This window comes from Biomphalaria glabrata, chromosome 3, assembly GCF_947242115.1.
Source record: "Biomphalaria glabrata chromosome 3, xgBioGlab47.1, whole genome shotgun sequence".
NCBI classification, from domain to species: Eukaryota; Metazoa; Mollusca; class Gastropoda; family Planorbidae; genus Biomphalaria; species Biomphalaria glabrata.
Genome location: NC_074713.1, coordinates 25,123,016 through 25,143,599, shown reverse-complemented (window position 1 = coordinate 25,143,599; position 20,584 = coordinate 25,123,016). Strand labels below are relative to the sequence as shown.

Genomic DNA, 20,584 nt, shown 5'->3' with positions numbered 1-20,584 from the left:
TCGATTTATAAACAAAACAATTACATTTTAGATCTAGATCTAGATCACGATTAGATTATTAGATCTATCCAACACTAAAATATGATACTAGATATCTAGAATCTAGATCGTACTAGAATCTAGACTTACTAGACTAGATATCTAGATTCTAGACCTCTCTATAATTTATAATAATTATATACTAATAGATACGCACGTAAACTAATTATAATACTTAATAATACCATGATTTTAATAAATATTACGATGATAGATTAGTCTTAGATCTAGACCTAGATTTCTAGATCTAGACTCTAGATGATACTAGTTACTAGATACTATCTTAGTATCTAGATTTCTAGATCTATGACTAGATCTAGACTCTAGTACAGTCTACATCTATTGAGTATTCATGTATTGTATTGCTTGTGAAGGCTTGTACCTGTGGCTGTGCTATTGCAGAACCTAACTACATTTCCTATCCTATCCTGACCTGAATCCTAGACCTAGTCAGGCTAGTGACAGTACGGTGAGTACCAGGTCTCAAGGTGGATCATCATCATTCATTCAATTCATTCATTGACATCATAATTATTATGATAAAATTAAAAATTTATATGATTATGAATAACAATATTCTAAAATCTAGAAATAAGATAAGAGTCTAATCTAGAATCTAGACTCTAGATCTATGTTACATGTATAAATAATATAATAATACTATACTTATAATAATTCATTAATTGTATAGAGACTGGACTAAGACTAGTTTAGTATTACTAGATCTATTCTAATTCTAGATCTAGAGTCTAGACTAGACTAGTACTAGATCTCTAGTCAGTCTAGTATATACTCTACTCTCGTGTAGAAGTGTAGTATTAGTAGTAATAGCAAGATTGGCAAGATCTATTATTCTATTTTATATAGTTATATAGATCTTAGGTCTTAGAATAATATAATATACTTTTAATTATTAAATTTACAATGATCAGGTTTCTAGCCTCACGCCTAAAAAGGAGAAAAAGTTTGCTTTAACACTAAATTGTTTTATTAACACAGTTAGAAGAAACATCATTTATTCAACTCAGAAATTAATCAAAATCTATATCTATTTTATTTTTACAAAGCTTATAGGCCTATTTGTCTGTCTATCTGTCTGGTAAAAAGTTTGTAAATGTAATTTCTCCCACACCCAGGCATTCTCGGATCAAGTTAAACTTTGCACAAACTATTCATTGGTATTGACAATACGTATCTAAGGACAATCTTTTCACTTTCAGTCTAGTGCTGAATAATAAAGCAAGGGACATCTCCGAACAATTAAGGGACAGCTGTATAGTATATAAAATAATAAAATTGTTTTTTTTTTTATAAATTAAATGTTTTCAGTAAATAGCTACTACTGTACACTGTAGTATGGTACTACGTTTGAAAACACATACAAAAGTAATAATAAATAATAGTAATATATTTTTTGCCTAGTCATTCATACTCAAAGCGTTATTTTGACAAAAAACAGAACTTTTTAAATCACTGTTATCAAAAATAATTATCCCCCTTTTAAGCCATAAATAATTATTTTTAGTGTAGTACATGTTTATATAGATGTTTATGTAGATGTTTTTTAGTCCTTCATATTTCTTATCTTATTTTATAAAATACAGACGTTACTTCAAAAAAGAAGATTCTATGATTACGTCCTAGTCATGCATGTTAACCAATGACTTAGTGTTTTCTTTTTCCACCAGCTTAATTAATTATAATAAGTTTCAATCCCTCTTTCCATGCACCGTATCTCCCTTCTCTGTTTGTAACTGTCATCATGATTAGACATCCCCATGCTCTCTCTTTAGTCTGAGACATGAATCATTATTCCCCCTTACTACAATTTTTGTGTGTGACTTCACATTGTACTCTGTCAGTGTTAAGGCAATTTATAATTAATAATAATAATAATAATAATTATAGCTTTTCTATAGCACTACTTTCATGCTTATAGCATGCCCAGTACGCTTTGGTCCAATCTCATTTGTGGACCAGTGGGGGGAGGGGATATCTGGGAGAAAGTTTTCTGTGCTGCCTTGAGGCGCTTAGTAAATAAAACTTTGCTCGAGTCGAGTGTCGAACCTCGAGCCACTTTATAGGTAGCCAAGTTCAAGAGTCCTTAGCCTCTTGACCACTCTTATATTTGGAGGGAGGGTGGTTCCTTTTTTATGTTGTAAGAGACGAGCAGCATTTGATACTATAGTAATAGTATAGTGAAAACTATTTAAAATAGATACAAATAAATAGTTTTCATTTGTGCTGCTTAATGTACATTTCATGGAGGGATTGTGTCTCCAATCAGGATGTTTTGAAATTGATTAATATGCATAGTATCTATGCTCTTTTTACACATAGAAGACTACGTCATGTTTGGAATGTTCCTAAAAACATCAGATTTGTCTGATTCTATTAGATCTGTTTTATCATAGCCAGACTGCCCGCAGAAGGTGGCCATGGTTCAGACCATGGACCATCGAGATGGCAATTCAGAGTGCATTGCATATAACTGGGCAGCCATGCATACTTAAACTAGACTAGTCTAGAACTTAGTAGATCTAGAAGTAGATTAGATTTTTTTTGAACAATAATTGGCTTTTATGAAATGATAGCTAGTTAACACTAACACAAGTCCAGAATAGTTATAGAATAATAGATCTGCTATCTTTTTTTGTTTCACATATATATCATGTATTGTAACTATTAGGGTAAATACATAAAAATTAATGTTTACAAATTGATGGCATCCTTTGGTTGTAATGAATTTGCTTTTTTCCTTAATGAAACGTTTCCATTTTTAACAGGTACAATTATCAAATGGTGGACATCAGGGCACTTTGTAACTATGATGACCAGTGAAGCAATCACATAGACTCATTGAGGATATCTAGTTTATTCAACCTATTATATTTCCAAAAACAATGAAGGCTTTTAACAAAGTTGTTCGATACTCTCTCAAGAAACGGAAGGGTAGCTTGCTGTGGGTGTTGGGATCAGCAATATTTATATATGCAGGCATTCAGCTGATCTATCTACATAATGACTACAGTCCTCTTCAACTGCTCTCTAGTGTTGAAAATGAAGCCTCCAGACTGCTTAGATTTATGGGTCAGATACAAGTCCAGTGTAACAATTCCCTACCAACAAATAATGCTTCCATGTGGATGCTTTGCCAAGAGTCAGAGTTTGGCATAAAGTTCTCTGACAATGAAAAAGAAACCTCAGTTCCATTAATTTATTCCATAGGGTAAGATTAAATTTGTAACTACAGATTTTGAAAATTGACTTTTTATAATATATAATGACTTTTCGCACTAGATTAATATTTATATAAATCTATTTCTATGCTCTTAAAAATAGATAAATAGTTTGTTATATGGGATCTTTTTTTTTTTTTTTTTTTTTACTGTCATTAAAGTACAGGAAGTAGCTTTTGGTGTAAAAAAGATTAGCAGATTGTAAAAGGTTAAATGGTGTAATGTTGAAGAATGCGAATGTCGTGGAATGCAGGCTTGTGCTTCCTGGAGTACTCTTGACACGTGAAAAACATATATACCACAAATTGACTTAAGTCCGTTTCAGCAGACAAATATAAAGTTTATTTGACAACAATAATAATAATACTGCACTCCTTGTTAGTGCTACAAGTCAAGAAAATCCTATCCGCATAACAGCGGTATAAAAAATACCCAATACGTTAAACTCTCCAGAGTATATTACAAATCACCTCCGCATCTCAGCGGGTAACACTGTACAGAATAATACAGAATAACTACTAGAAATACATGTCTCAAAAAGACCACTGGCATCAACTTCCCAAAAGTTACTACCTAACTGTAAATACTGCTCGATTTTTCGAAGTCGCTACTGTCCGTCCTGGACCAAAATATATTACTTGACTGCCCGGTCTAAAAGATACAACTTGACTGACTTGACTGAACTCAAAGTCAACTTTATTCATTCTACTTCCTGTTTTCTACATCAGGAATTCCACGTGTCTTTTAAACTCTTAACATGACGTGAACATTAAATCCGGCAATGTCAACTGAGACTGTGACACAGATGAACATGAGCATATTATTTCTTTACACCTGAAGATTCAAATAAAGACCCATTTTAGCTTTTATTGTTGATAAGAAGTTCATACTGGCATTCGCAAGAACATCGCCATTTGTAGTGCAATCTTGCCACTGTATGCCATGATGATGTGCAAACATCTTGGATGAAAACTTTCAAGAAGTCTTAGTTTCATTCTGTAAAGTACCCATGTCTCAGATTCACAGGGGTTGAGAGAACCACTGCTTGGTAGACATTGATTTTTGTAGGCAGGCGGGGTGATTTGTTTTGCCAAATTCTCGATTGGATTCATCCAAAAGCACTACTAGCCCTGATCAGACGCTTAAAAACCTCTCTTAAAAGTGATGCATCATTGTCTACCACGTTAAAGGGGTGTCTAATCATGCTGATCTTTGGGGCTAAGTATATTTTATTGAGTGACTTCTGGAACATAACTTCCGTTTTTTCTGAGGTTTATAGTTAAACCTAAAAAAGTGGCAGCATGTGCAAATTCGTTCAGTGTGAGCAAGTAAGGCGTAAAGAAGCTGTGATATGACCATTTCCTTGCTTTGGGTATGGGACAGTTGACTTTGAAGATTGAACACATTATAATCTCACCAGAAAAAATAAAATATTACCCTGCATAGTAGGACTATGTTAATTATTCTAAGCTATTTAAATGAGGATAGTTAGTCAATTGCTTTGAAAAGAAAACTTGACCAATCAGATTTATAGTCGACATCTATTAGTTTACCAAGTCACAATAAAGTTTAGCATTTTTGGAAGAAAAAAAAATGCTATGTATGATTAGTTATTATGTTTTAAGTTCTCTATAAATTGTTTACACTTTAATTGCGGAGAGCCATGTAGGTAGCTTTAAATTTGTTGACAAAGCTAATATAGCCTACAATAAGATGGTGTGCAAATGTTTAATTAGGCCTATAGTTCATTTAAACATGTTCATGTTTGCAAAGAAATATTGTAGTGTACTGCAATAAGCCAGTGATGTAAGTGGTGTCAAGTTTTTTCCCCTTTCTTACTGTAAGTGTAGTGAGTATGCTGTGTCAAGTTTTTTTCATAAGGAATATTTTCATTCATAAAAATTTTATCCATAATTAATTTTTCGATAATGAAACATCTTCAAAACATCTGGTTTTTGTGATGTTGCCAATGAGTTGAGAATTTTTTTCTCATTAATAAATACATACCTTGAAATTTTAAAGAAAATATCGTTAGGAGTTGTTTTCCAAATAAAATTTAAATATATAAATATATATACATACATACAAGAATTGCTTGCTTTTGGCTCATTATACACTTATTTCCTTTGGTTGAATAGTGCATCCCAATGTAATTGACTTCATGGATATGACACAGGTAAAGATAGGTTGCCAGTCAAAGCAGCAGAAATGACAATTGGTTTTGTTAGATGTTAGTTTGTATTCTTGGTTATTACTCAAAAATATAGTCTCTACTGTTTTTTTTTTTTTTTTTTGTGGTGTCATTTGATTTAGTTAACCATTAGACAACTGCTAATAAGACTTCTTTAGATTAAAACTGATGACTTCAGAGAAATGTAGCAATGTCCCAAAATTATTTTTTTAACTTGTAATTTGTACATGACATGAGTTGTTGGACAAAAATTTTTTTGGTAACCAAGGGGGAAAAAATGTAATTTTTATTTATAGAACAAAATGGTACATTTAGGTAAACATTTTTACTGGTAATAAGCTGTTAGAAATGCAAAATGTAACAATGATCTGTAAAAAAAACAACAACTTTAAATCCACAATGCTTAATTAAAGTGTTTTCTAAAAGTTATTTTCAATATTTTGTTTAACCTTTTTACTTTCAGGCCCACATATGATTACAATTTTGAGTACTTTGTTAGTAAAAACATCTCCACCAAACTCTATGTTTTCTCCCATTCTGCTGATAAGTTGAACTTCTTCTCAAAAATCAACCCATCAGGCACTATAGTTGTAAAGTCTGTCATTGTCCCCAATGATCCTGCAGACTTTGCTAGAAATTCTTATGAAACACAGACTTTAAACTCAGCCATGCTAAACCTGAAGCACACCAAGATTGATGTTTTGAAAATAGATACTCTGGTAGAGTCAGTCACATCATATGAATTTCTCAAGTTCTTGATTGAAGATGGTGTCCTTGCTAATGTCAAGGAGTTGCACATTGTTATTAAACTTGGTAAGGAATTACTTTGAGTTTTATTGGCCTGTAAAATTGAATAGAATATTTTAATGTCCAAGTTTAATCCATAAATGATTTTAATGCTTCAACACCATGTTTGGTTTTCAGTAGTCCAGGATTTCTGTCTGATTAACAATAAGAATTTAGATACCGGGAAAAATATTTCATGCATTTATGCAGCTGTGTCAGCTATTTAATTTTTCTTACAGTTAAAAGTTGCTAACATATTTGTTTGTAAAATATTTTACATGTTTGGGATGTTTCTTCAGAGTTGAAGATAATTTAATTCCTAGTCCAAACCTCCCTTAGTATGACGGGGGATGGCAGCGAACATGGGACCATCAACTAGTCCGAACGACAGTCCAGCGCCTATACTGCACGACCAGGCAGCTATCTATTGTCTATTGCTAACATGTACTAAGACTCTTTATGTCTCAAGTGTCTACTTGAAAATAACAGGAAATTTTTTTCTTAAAATTGCTCAATTTTAAAACATATAGTTTATTACATGTAATAAATATTCTGATATTTTTTCATTAACAGACAAGTTAGAGGAAGATTATATCTACAGTTGGTATCGTGCCTTGTATGCTCTTTTCCACACGGCTGGTTTTAGGCTTTATCACACTGCCACTTCTGAGACTTTGTGTCTTGAAGACACTATGATGGAGTCTTGTAAATATTACCTCTCCTGGATTCGAGATATTCCTCCACATATATTTGTCATGTATCCTCCAGCTATTGATGGTAAGAATTTTGAGTATTAAGCAAAATATTTAGGGTTAGTTAGGAATGACTATATAAATCACACTGCAATAGATTAGAGATGAGTAACAATATAAGAATAGTCTACTAGTCCATTACTTATTTTTAAATAGTTTTTTATATAACGCAACTTTCATGCTTATAGCATGCTCAGAGCACTATGGTCCAATCTCATTTGAGGACCAGTGGGGGGAGGGGTATCTGGGAGAAGGTTTTCCGTGCTGCCTTTAGGTGTTCAGTAAATACAACTCAGCTACTAAGTTAAAAAAAAATAAAAAATTATCAAGTCTAAATATTTTGACCTTTTAAACCTTATAATATTATGAATGCATGTTTCAAATAAACCTTCATTGGGGAAATTTTTTAAATATTTTTTTTTATTATAAATTTAAATTTTCAATTTTTATAGACATGGTTTTATCTTGAGACAGATTTGAACTGATGCTGTTTTTTGCTTTTCTTCCAGTTCTTTTGACACCGATCATGAATTCATGTCATCTCAGTTCTTTTTCATACTCAATATGCATTACTATACTGAACCATGCTTACTTACAGGTTCCTTTCAGCATGAAAAAGAGCGGATAGAGAACTATTTAGGCATTACAGCTAAAGAAAATATGTTTCAGCCAGTGAAGTTCAAACTGGCTTTACCAAGTCATCAGAAGTCTGTCAGAGATGGGAGCAAGCATCATCACATGCTATTAGATCTGTCCAAACTCTTGCTGAGTAACAATGCTCAGCCTTGTAATATTATATTTATTTTGTAAGTTGATCGAGTCTAGTAGTATGTAATATTATCTTTATTTTGTAAGTAGATCAAGTCTAGTAGTATGTAATATTATCTTTATTTTGTAAGTTGATAAAGTTTTGTAGTATGTAATATTATCTTATTTTGTAAGTAGATCAAGTCTTGAAGTTATACTTTTTTTGAGTATGGTGTTTAAAACTTTAAGCCATAAATAAAATATGAACAACTATATCTACCTGTATTTGTTGAAATGTAAAAAAAATTATTTATGATAACCATTAAAAAATAATACCAAAGCTTGCATTCCTAATCAAAGTTTTAAAAAAGGTTTCTTTGTTTCTAAGTTGTAAGTTTCTACTTTCACTTCTCACAAATAAGTGCCTATCACCATTACTCAACCAACATAAAATTGTATAAGTATTAAAAAGACACAGTTAATATGTCTAATTAAAAAAAATGCTCCAGGAAAGAATTTTAGTATCTCATTTTGAAATCTTATTTTCAAAATTTTCATTTTACTTATATTTATAACATGAATTTTTTTTTCGGTCTTTTTCTAGAGACATTCAATACAAAGACTTGATTTTTCATGCCAGTCACAGAAATGCAGGATGTAAAAGTCACAAGCTGGTCCTTGCCCCTGTAGATCCTACTTCTCAAAACTTTGAATTTTTTGCACTGTGAGTAGTACAAACAAAAGTTCTATTCATGCATGTTTCTTATACAAATGTAAAGCTAAGTGCTAAAACAATGAATGCTGCATGTATATTGCTTATATAAAAGCAGGACTAGAGGCCAAATGTTTTAATGAGAGAAAAAGGTAAATCAAATAAAGCAAAGTAATGACCGTGCCCTCCCAGTCGATAGCACAGTACCTTAAGCAAACAAACCATCCAACCAGCCAGTTTCCCAAAAAAGTATATTTTTGATTGGTAATATTTTACCAGCCATAAGTCAATGGCTGTATGTTATATGTATTCAACTTACAGAATCTGATATACAATCAATTGAAAAGCTGAAAACTAATGTAATGCATTTTTCATGTCAGCAACCAGAATTTCATTTATAGCTTTATTTTAATTCACCACAGTTCAAGCTTTCCAAAGTTATTTTGTTGTTTATATTCATAGTTCACCACAGTTCAAGCTTTCCAAAGTTATTTTGTTGTTTATATTCATAGTTTGATACCATTATTGATTGGATTCTAAAACCTACTTTCAGGATTTCAGAAAACAGCACAAAGTCTGACTTGGTTAGTCTGTCTCATGTTCAGCAAATACTGAAACGTTCAGCCACTAGCATTATGTACGTTGAGTTGTTTGATGCTTGGGACTTTATAGACTCCATGTCCAGGGAAGGATTACCTAAGGTTAGTTTCAAAAATGTTATAGTCTGCACCTATATGTTTTCCCCTACAATTAAAATACTGATAACACTAAAAAATATCGTTCACATGATATTGGGCTCACTAGTTTCAGTTTTTCTATTTTTGTCAATTTATTAGTCCATTAAAAAATTTTGTGATTTAGATATATTAAGTTTTAAAAAATTACTAATGATTGTTATAAGCATAAAAAAAAAATGTTGACTTTTTCAATTTAATGATCACATTGTTTAATAGTAAATAGTATCACATTTTTGTTAGGCTAAATAATGTGTATTATTGTGAATGTTTAAGTTTGGTGGGATTACGTCAATTCATTACCTTTTTTTTTTCATGTCAATAAATTCTGATTGTTTAACACTCATACCCATTTATAACTATAGAATGTGTTTGATTTGATAATGTCAGTAAAGCCTGGATAGCTGATATATTTAAAATTACTGAAACAAATCTTACAGAATCTGATCTACAATCAATTGAAAAGCTGAAAACTAATTTAATGACAAGTTTCCAGATTGATGCTGATACTATTTAGTTCCAAAAATATATTTTCATAATTTTACCTTATCCTGTCTCGTACTTGTTTCATGATTGTTACCCAGGAAATGTGTCTCCTTTTGTACCAGTCTCTATTACAGGGGTTCTCAACCTGTGGGTCGTGACCCCTTGCGGTTCAAATGACAATTTTCCAGGGTCGCCTAGGACCATCGGAAAAATAATAATTTTTTTTCAAAAAAATGTGACATTGTGCAAAATTTACTTTTTATTTTTTAACTATAATTGTCATTTGCTAATAGATATTGCAGACAACTGAATCCAAACCATTCCAAACTTTTAATTGTCAGAGCATAAGTATTTGTTACAGTTTAAATGACTGTTAATCAAACAGTGTGACGAGACACAACGTTAAACCATTGTGAAATCAAGAGATTTTATTTCCATGGGGAAAATTTATGCATGTAATTGAAAACCACATCCATTTATAATTAGTGCTACACAATCATTTTATAGTCTATGCTAGAAAAGGTAATAGTTTCGTTATGGAACTACCAGTGAAAATGATCGTTGAGAAAAGAAAATATAATGACAATTTTTACGATATGGCTTTACTTCAATGGTTAATGCAGGAATTGAGAAACCATAATGAGTCATTTGTAACGATGTACTATTATCAGAATCATTGAATCTGAATAATCTGAAAGTCGTTTTGATATCACACATCCGAGCTTTGCAGACAATGATATACACTATGTGAAATGTAAACTGAATCGAGAAAGCCCAAACTTTACTGGTGGCAAATAAACAACTATAGCAGTCATCAAACGGTTAAAGCTTCTTGTTTCTTGGCCGTCAGAATTGCTGGAGCTATGAAATCTTACATCATTATAATCATAGCTGGTGACTACTTTTGCCAGTGGCCAAATACATTGTTCTAGTAATGATTGGTCCCTTCTGCGGCATAGGCCATCAACCAACTTCCTCCTGGTGTCTCGGTTCTGGTCAAATCTCTCCAACTGTCCCAACATCTTTCTCATCTGCTTAGCATAGGCTTCCAAATAACAGTGCCATATATTCTATGGGGTTACAGGTGAAGGCTAGTATTGTAATGTTGGATGCAGAGTTATGAAAGGTGTGGCTCCACTTCAGATTTTTGTCATCCATCCTGAAGAATTCTAAGATGTTGCAAATTGATCACAATTACTTGTTTACGTGAGGATAGCGATTGTAAAGACTGGTCTCTCTTCTTGAAACGACTACTACAACACGTAATGTATTTGACAAATGTGTTCATTTCTGAAAAAGTATAAACTCTCTTGCAAAAATATTTGCAGTGTCTACAAAGTTGCTGCTTCAAGTATGATTGGATGTTGGTCTGGATTTCAAGTTTTGGTACAGAATGAGTCTCCAAAAATCATCCAGACTCATTGATGAGTACTAGTAAATACCACAAAAATTACAATAAGTAATAGAAAACGATGTTAAATTGTTTCAATTTTGTGAGAGGTGTTTTAAACTGTCCACTACAATTTCTAATCTGATGAAACAAAAAAAAGTTCAACCTTCACAAATACGTTGATATTGTTGTAACCCTGCCTTGCACCAGTGCTCTAGATGCGCACTAGCACACTGTTGAACGTAAACAGGAAGACACTAGAAGAGAGAGAATAACAGTACATCAGGGATTGTAAAGAGTCTGAATTTTTGGAGACTAAGAAGCCAGCTTTTGTGCTGCCTGAAGGTTTAAGAAGGGACCTGGAGCAAAGCGGGGAAGGCTGTCATTGGTCCACATTCGGGTTGCTATCTAAAGGACTGGTAAATCAGTAGTAAGACTCTGAGGAAGCCGAAGGGTGTTAAGTGTTTGCCCTAGTGAATAAAAACACATATTTATTTCCTGTTAAACTGTTTTGAGTTGCCTGCCTTTTCGTTGAGTGCCTACCCTAGAGTTACAACAATTTGTATCAGAAGATGGGATTTGGGCAGCTCAACGAAAGGAAAGAATGACAACGCTGAAGAAGTTAGACGAACTGAGCTACAAACAGTTGAAGGAAAAGCTCTGAGACAGAGAGTTGAAGATCGGTTTTGCCAAAGAAAAGATGAGAGAACGCCTTCGACAAGCCTTGCTGGACGAAGATGAAGATCCGGACTCGTATCTGTTCGAAGCACAACCAGATATCAGAGAGCTCATGAATACCGTGACAGATCAGATGAACTCGTTCCAGGTACAGCTAAAAGAGGTCAACGAGCAGATCTGTATCATGATTAAACAGATAGGTATCAGTACCTCGCTGAACAAGACTGATGAAAGGTTTGATACCGTGATGAGCAAGAACGACAATCAGATGTCTACCATGTCGACAGGTATAAACAATCCGTTACTCAACGGAGATGCCGTTGATGGTAGCGCTGTCTATGACTGTAATAGCGAGCCGTGCAAGATTGGCTCCTACGACAAAAATCCTAACATTTGTTGTGAAAGTGCTGAGCATAGATCTGATCATGCTATTGTGATTCCTGCCTACACTCAGACGTTCAACAAGAACAGTGCTGACGGGACCGCCTCAAAGGGAGAATGCGAGCACCGGAAGACTTGCCAACTAAGTATTTGTCCTGATACCAGTATCAGCAAGAGAAGCGCTGATGGCGGTACAGCAGATGGACACATAGGACGTTGTAAACGTACCTGGAGAAAAGGTCTATTTTTGAAGATGAAAAAAATGGGCATCCATGGAAAAATGTACAGCTGGATCAGGGCATTCTTAAAAAACAGAACCATCCAAACCCGATTCGAAGGTGCCATCTCTAGTAAAAAAAAGTTTGGAAGAAGGACTACCATAAGGTTCAGCCCTTAGCTGCACTCTCTTTCTAATCTTCATGAACGACCTCCCGGACCTCATTTCGGTCAATAAGGCACTTTATGCAGATGACCTTTTAATTTGGACTACAGAGAAATATCCAGTGCTGACTAGATCCAAACTAAATAGAGCCCTCACAACTATCTCCACATATTCAAAATTATGGAAGATGGAAATAAACAAAGAAAAGTCAGTTTATTCAATCTTTAGCCACAGCAACAAAACAACAAAACAGCAAAAAGAGACTACATCCTAAAAATAGACTCTCAGCCAATAAATAAAGAAGAAAATCCAACATATCTTGGTGTAAAACTAGACCAAAAACCTTCTCTAAAACACTTTATGGCAGATTTAAAAGAAAAGGCAGCACAAAGATTAAACATAATAAAACACCTAGCAGGAACATCCTGGGGAGCTGAAAAGAAAACCTTAAGACAGTTATACACTGGATATGTCAGATCTGTAATGGATAACTGTCTCTCCATACAAGTAGCTGCCAACAAAACCTATCAATCATCATTAGATTCCAAAACCAAGCCTTGTGGCTAATTAGTGGAGGTATGAGAACTAATCCCACAGCAGCCTGTGAAATAGACTCCAATATTGAACCTCTTAAGTTAAGGCGCAACAGAGCAGCATTAGAAGCTATTGAGAGATACAGAAGGTTGGAGGATGATCATCCAAATAAATTACTAACACAGAGAAATAGGAAAAACAACCAAAAAAAGCAAAGGACTCTGATCCAACTTACTGACGAACTAGCCCTAAAACACCACCTACCCAATAACAGAGAAAAAATTACCAGGTTTTCAAACATTACACCCGGACTAAACTACAAACAACCAACCATCAAAACACATTTACTAAATAACACCTTAACAAAAGAATCAAATCCACTGGAGCTCAAAGTAGGCACGCTTGAAACAATCGAAAGCTATCCAAAAACAGCTATCCATATTTATACAGACGGATCGGCTTTCAAAGCTACCATCAATGCTGGTCTTGGTGCCTTCCTGGTCTTCCCTAAAAATAAACACTTTGAGATAAGCGCACCCTGTGGTGATTACTGCTCAAACTTCCAAGCCGAAATTGAGGCAATTACCATAGCACTCCAGACAGTAGAAAACAAATTATATGAAGGAGTGCAACCACCATCAGATATTGTTGTCTTTACAGACTCCCAATCTACTCTGGAAGCACTTAACAGCAGCACCTCAAACAGCCCAAGAGAGTTGACAACACTCAGTGTGATAATCCACCAGATGATATCAAAATTAAATATCAATATTACACTACAGTGGATCCCTGGACACATTGGCATCATGGGAAATGAAAAGGCAGATAAGCTATCAAAGGCAGGTTCAACTATGGAACAACCAGATAGACCTGTTAACTACCTCACCCTAAGGTCAATGTTAGTCAACAATCACAAAGAGGAGTGGCTCAACCAATGGGCATCAGGAAACACAGGCAGAGCCATGTACAGAGAAATGACTACGCCTAACAAACTGGACAGTATTAACTTCCTCCCCCGCAAAGAACAATCTACAATCTTCCAACTAAGAACAGGACACACACCACTATTAAATTACCACCTGAACAAAATAAACTCCACACAACTACCCCTTTGCAGACACTGCACTCACCCCTCTGAAACCGTAAACCATATCCTCTTTGAATGCCCCTCCCTAATCCACCTTAGGCAGACCCTACTTCCACTACAGCCCAACATAACCAACACCCTGTACGGCAGTGCTGAACAACTGAAGAAAACAGCACACTTTTTTTCCTTGGCACAGTCTGCAAAAGAGCTCACAGCTCAGCAGCAATAAAGCTGGCTAGAAGAAGAAGAAGAAGAAGAAACGTGCCTCACAGATATGTCTATCAGACATGCTTGAAGATTATTCCGTGTTTGACAACCTGGCCTCCTGGGGGGCCTACCGCCCATCGAGAAAGCCTGCTGGAGCAACGTGTAAGACAAATGGTCTTGATTACCTACGCTATGACATTTACTGCCTCGCTTCTTGCCATGAGGCTGCCGTCGGTGGTGACTAAGAGAAAGGCCAGACAATGAAAACAACTTCCCCTTAACCAAAGGCAGATCAATTGGAGCAGAAGGAAAAAGCGGCACCTGCAGAGAGCAGTGCGGATTGCTTTGTGGGGAGCACGATCAATGCAATCTGTGATTACCACCAACCGACCTCCACCTGCACTGACCAACCGTGAACATGTTTCTTTTCAGGACGAAAAGACTAAGGTGGGAGTAGTGTTTGTAACCCTGCCTTGCACCAGTGCTCTAGATGCGCACTGTTGAACGTAAACAGGAAGACACTAGAAGAGAGAGAATAACAGAACATCAGGGATTGTAAAGAGTCTGAACCTGGAGCGAAGCGGGGAAGGCTGTCGTTGGTCCACATTGGGGTTGCTATCTAAAGGACTCTGAGGAAGCCGAAGGGTGTTAAGTGTTTGCCCTAGTGAATAAAAAAACTTATTTATTTCCTGTTAAACTGTGTTGAGTTGCCTGCCTTTTCGTTGAGTGCCTACCCTAGAGTTACAACAATTCGCATCTAGAGCACTGGTGCAAGGCAGGGTTACAACAATATTTTTCCTAACAGGGGCAACAACTTTGAACCAATGTAGAATACAGTTGCCTTACCTGTTTACCATGCTTCCATAATTGACACATAGGTATAACAGATTTATATGCAGTGATAAAGTTAAAATTTGTTTATTTTTGTAGTCTGGTTACAACTGAAATATTAAGTGTTTCATGATTAAACATACAGCTTTGGTAATTTATATCAGATATTTACATTATTAATACGATTTTATAACATTAGCGAAAATATGATTTTACAGTTGGGGGGTCACTGCATAGTGGCAAATTGTAAATAGGGGTTGCGTAGCTAAAAAGGTTTAGAACCGCTGCTCTATTGTCTTTAATGGCATTTTTTAAATATTTTTTTTTAATGCATCTATTTTTATTATGTATTTGTTTGTATCTTTCCTATTGTTCTTTTTTTTTTTCAACTTTAATAGCAATGACCAAATGCCTTGTATTACTTTCTTCAACTTTAATAGCAATGACCAAATGCCTTGTATTACTTTCTTCAACTTTAATAGCAATGACCAAATGCCTTGTATTACTTTCTTCAACTTTAATAGCAATGACCAAATGCCTTGTATTACTTTCTTCAACTTTAATAGCAATGACCAAATGCTTTGTATTATTTTCTTCAACTGTAATAGCAATGACCAAATGCCTTGTATTACTTTCTTCAACTTTAATAGCAATGACCAAATGCCTTGTATTACTTTCTTCAACTTTAATAGCAATGACCAAATGCCTTGTATTACTTTCTTCAACTTTAATAGCAATGACCAAATGCTTTGTATTATTTTCTTCAACTGTAATAGCAATGACCAAATGCCTTGTATTACTTTCTTCAACTTTAATAGCAATGACCAAATGCCTTGTATTACTTTCTTTAACTTTAATAGTAATGACCAAATACCTTGTATTACTTTCTTCAACTTTAATAGCAATGACCAAATGCCTTGTATTACTTTTTGAAAATTCTATTAAAAATGTTAGTTTATGCATTCTCCTATAATTCACTACCAAATATAACATTTTCTGATGATAAACAAAAACGTTATTGAAGTTTAATCATAACAGGTTAGTGAAATACAAATGAGCAAAACAAATAATACTATCGGAACGAGGGAGAGAAAGAATTAAAAGATGAACAAGTGCCCAAGCAATGGTCTGCTAAGTTGAAAGTCCTATGCTTGAACATTAATCAAGAATGGGATTTTGATTCATGTCTTAAGAATGTTCCCAAGTATCACCCAACTTTGATGGATTTGTGTCAATGTTTTAGCCATTTAAAGATGTTTTTTTCTTTGTCCTGATTAAATAACACCTTTATGAGCTGTTTGCGAAGTAACTAGGAGAACAATTCTTTATCAACTCCTTTATAAACTTAAAGGTCTCAGCTATTTGAAGAAAAAAAGGCTTTGTTATTAACAAAATTTAATAAAATATTTTTTTCATTTCAGCTCCTGCATCAACTTATTATCAGGACATCTTTTGTATCCTCTGGTTATGGTTCCCTGGCAGGCTTGTTACGGAGAAGATACAGTGAGCTCCAGCAGATTGAAGCTTTTCAGCTGGAGTTGGTCAGTTCAGATAAAACAGTTCAGTTGCAGAATGGTGGTCAGAGGGAAGAGCACATCCTAAATTTTGTCCAGAAGACATTTACCTGATAATGGATGTTATAAAAATTCATGCCAATAATTTAATGTTGAGACTTTGAATTAATATTTTGGCTTATGTCACCATTTTAAAGTCAAACTTGTCACAAATCTTGTTTAATACTCTGATATCTGTCATTGATTATATTTATACTAATATGTTAGATAACCCTTATTTATAACTGTTGCATTGCTGTAAATTATTGTATATTACATAGTTTGCTTTAATTATGTTGGCTTCAAAGGCATACTTGGCTATCTACAAAAAGTTGACAACTTTATAGAGGTCATGTTATTTTAAGCTACTCTTAGAATAGGCTTGGGGAGTTTACACTTTGTATTATGTGAAGTATTTTGAATTGTATTTGTATGGCCCTCAGTCCTGAAGCAACTATGGATCATCCCATAGAAATGAGATGAATGTCTGAGCTTTAGCTTTGGTTCAAGCTGCCTAAGGATTGCTATCTCCTGATTTTTCCCTACTGTTAACTCCTGAAACTTTTCCCATATTTGGGTATAGCTGCAAGGAAGCAGAGGTTTAAATTCAGATTTTTGTCTTCTCCTAAGTGGGTAGCCAACAACGGTATATTGTATTGATCTAACAAAATAAGTTAAATGAAACAGTAAAACATTTTGTATAAGTATTTTTTTTATTTATTTGTCTTGGTAGAGTTTTATTTAATGCATTATTTTCATTTGTGTCTTTACAGTGCAAGTTATTTAACATACACAATAATACTGATGAGCAATGTGTGTGAAATATTTAAACACTACATTACAATTAAAGTATAGTTGTCATTTAAAAACAACAGGCGTTATTATTTTTGTCCCTAGCAAGTAATTTACGCATTCTAATGTCTATAAATGTGTGCCTGTGGAAGTCCAATTTCAGTTGACTATTAGCTTTCTCCAGATAGGGTTAACAACTAAAGGTTGAACTGAGAGAGGCTTCTGGACTTAGGTGGATGCTGGTTCCTTACTTAATCCTGTTGTAGGTTTTAGGATAAGAAATATGGTATTTTTCATTTCTTGAAGGAGTCCATGGTCAGTTAAAAAAATGGTGGCATTGCCAGTTTGTTGCACCTTTAGTATGTATCTCTACATGTAGTGTTCTAGTTAGTGTACAACTGTTATTGAAATGCAGAATTATTGTCATGATCACAAGTTCATGTTTTTTACAGCTTTTGTTTTTAGGTAGTAGTTTGAAAAATTAGATTTTTTTTTTGTAATATTAATTTATACAACCAAGGGAGATATACTAGGTACATTTCTACTAGATCATCTTAATCATTTATTGGCTCTGTATCGATATGTTTGGATGTATTATCTGAGGTGACTATTATATGCAATTTACAATTTCGTAAGAAAATGTCTGAAATTATGCTAGACCAGTTTGTGTTATTTAGTAAGCAATTTTATTGAATACTTCACAGGTTGCTGTTTTTTTTTCTGACAATTTTATTGAGCTTACATAGAAAGGTACATTATGTGTACAGCTTATTTTATTCCACCTCCCCATACATTGAGCCCACTTTAATTTTCCTTTTCATTTATTCTCCATGTGTGATCCGCTAGTTATTTGTATTTCTTTACCCCACCATGACTCTGGATATCTTGTCATCCCTCCCTGTGGTAATTTTGACTGTTCTAATTTTCAGTTCTGGTAGTATTATTGGATGGAATTAGGTTAAGAAGTTTTTGTTCAGGATTGGACCTTACATTTGTAACTCTGTTGTTCTGAAAGAACTAAAACAACTTGAAGCTAAAACAACTTAGAGTCTATAGGCTTACATTGTTTCACATAATAAATCAAATGGTCTAAAACTGACACAGATGTTTTAAACAATATTACTATTATTCAGGCATTTTTATTTTAGCTCCTGCACATATTTAATTTTCAACTCAACATTTCTCTGTTTTATTTGGTAAATCTTTATATCACTTCAATGAACTAATCTGTTTCAAGAAATGTCTATATCAGGTATTGTCTTCACTTCTAAAGATTAAGGTGCAACCCCAGTTGTGACCTGCATATTTTGCCACATCTGTCTAAATAATGAAATTATATGTAGAGAGAGAGAGATCTCAATAACTTAGACATATGAGTAGTGGAATACAAATAGGTTTTCACATTAAATCTAAATTCAATGGTCTCTTCCTATAAAATCATTACAAAATAGAATTCTGTGAAACATATTTTTATCCTCTTTTTTTTTTTCAGTAAAATCAAAAAACGATTATTATGTAATTTTTTAAAATAACAAATTTTAAAGCAATATGTTGTTTAGAATTATAACTTATTTTTAGTTTTCAACTAAATGATCTTTTTTTGTGTGTTGAATGTCAAAATAGTAAAACTGTGTATTTAGATTGTACTTTTAACAAACATCTGTACATAATTCACACTTTACAATAATCTGTTTAAAAAAATACAAATGTGTAAACCAGATTGTGGATGTAATTGAAAGAGGAGAGAGTTATAGAGTGCAGTTTGTATTACCTGTAGCTGCTGTTTAACCTTATGTGATTGTGTATTTCTCCTACCTCTTTCCTACTCAACTTAGTTCAAGGACCCACTTGTCCATTGATGCTTCTCACCTTTATTAGACCACTGTACAATACTTTTGGTACCTTGCATGGAAGGTCTGCTGTCTGTGATACTTGCTGTTCAATGTGTCTATTATTTACTTTGTATGTGTGTCCTGTCTTCATTTCAAATTACTTTCTAACCTTTGTAAGAGTTCAAACTAATAAATCTTAATGTCTCAGTATTTTCAACCATCTGTCTGCTACTGTTGTATAGTTCTCCTTTCAAAACTGCAAAGCTTGTGTTTATTCATTGGTTAATGAAGGTGTCTTGGGTCCAGCAGAATGATCAACTGCCTTTACTTTCCCCCAACTAATGTCAGGTAGTTAGGTGAGTCCCAGAACATCTGAAATAAATCAAGTGCTCTACCACCACACTCCTTTTGTGAATGAAAAATTATTTTGAAACACAAATTTCTCTTTTTTTTAACCTGATATTGAACATGAATTAGGTACATAAAAGCATATATTTTAATTTATAAGTAAATAATACTTTCAATTGTAATAAATCATGTATCTGATATGATTATAGGAAATGCCTCATGTTTTGAAAAGCATTTTGCTACTGAAGAACAATTTCTTATTCATTGCTGACTGAAGAATATAAATAATGACAAAGTTGTCAATTTTTATAATACAACATGGTTGCAATTTTACAATTGATAAACTATTATGGAATACAGATGATGGCGCTCACGGATTTTAGGTCTTCTAAGAATGTATGTCACCAGTTTACCTCATTGGTGCTAATCAGGGTTGGTTTCTTTGCATTGAAAGGCTTGCCATATATCAGCATTGATCAGATTTGGTCCAGCGCCAACAGAACATTCAAACTTATTTATTGAAACTTCACATTTTAAAAAATTTATTCATTATATCCCTCAGACATTATAGAGTGAGGCATTTATTGAACATAATTATACATTTGTTTGAGAAATTGCACTGTACATATGCTAGAAATAATCTTTTAGCCATCCTCTGTTTAGTCTCTTTTATTTGAGTAGCTAGTGGCAAGAATTATTTTTGTTACACATTGTAGTGTTTTATTGTAATACATTAAAAACTGATATTATTTTTATGATTTTTTTTTTGGTTACTTTTTACTCAGCTACACTTAGGCCAAGCCAATCCATTTGTTTATCTCCTAAGTTAAGCCATCCCAATTCTTTGTTGCCTAAGCCAAAATCATCTACTACGCACCAATCC

At 33.8% G+C, this 20,584-nt stretch overlaps 1 protein-coding gene across 2 annotated transcripts; it reads left to right on the top strand.

Moving 5' to 3' along the window:
• The first annotated feature begins 28 nt into the window (after nt 1-28).
• On the top strand, nt 29-20,456 carry LOC106064817 (uncharacterized). 2 transcript variants are annotated; one of them, XM_056024152.1, is made up of 9 exons: nt 29-196; nt 414-508; nt 2,826-3,268; nt 5,933-6,282; nt 6,829-7,032; nt 7,606-7,813; nt 8,359-8,478; nt 9,020-9,167; nt 16,598-20,456. In XM_056024152.1, exons 3-9 carry the CDS (start codon nt 2,943-2,945, stop codon nt 16,802-16,804), a joined length of 1,563 nt encoding a protein of 520 aa, XP_055880127.1. In that variant the 5' UTR covers nt 29-196; nt 414-508; nt 2,826-2,942; the 3' UTR covers nt 16,805-20,456. The 2 variants fall into 2 exon arrangements, with proteins under 2 accessions (XP_055880127.1, XP_013078898.2); XM_013223444.2 differs by having other exon boundaries at nt 29-508.
• Nucleotides 20,457-20,584: the final 128 nt, after the last annotated feature.

Bases quoted from the DNA above. Each gene is read 5' to 3' on its own strand.
- LOC106064817 (XM_056024152.1), top strand. From the start codon at position 2,943: ATGAAGGCTTTTAACAAAGTTGTTCGATACTCTCTCAAGAAACGGAAG. The intron at 3,269-5,932 runs GTAAGATTAAAT...TTTTACTTTCAG, and splicing joins CCATTAATTTATTCCATAGG to GCCCACATATGATTACAATT. The intron at 6,283-6,828 runs GTAAGGAATTAC...TTTCATTAACAG, and splicing joins GCACATTGTTATTAAACTTG to ACAAGTTAGAGGAAGATTAT.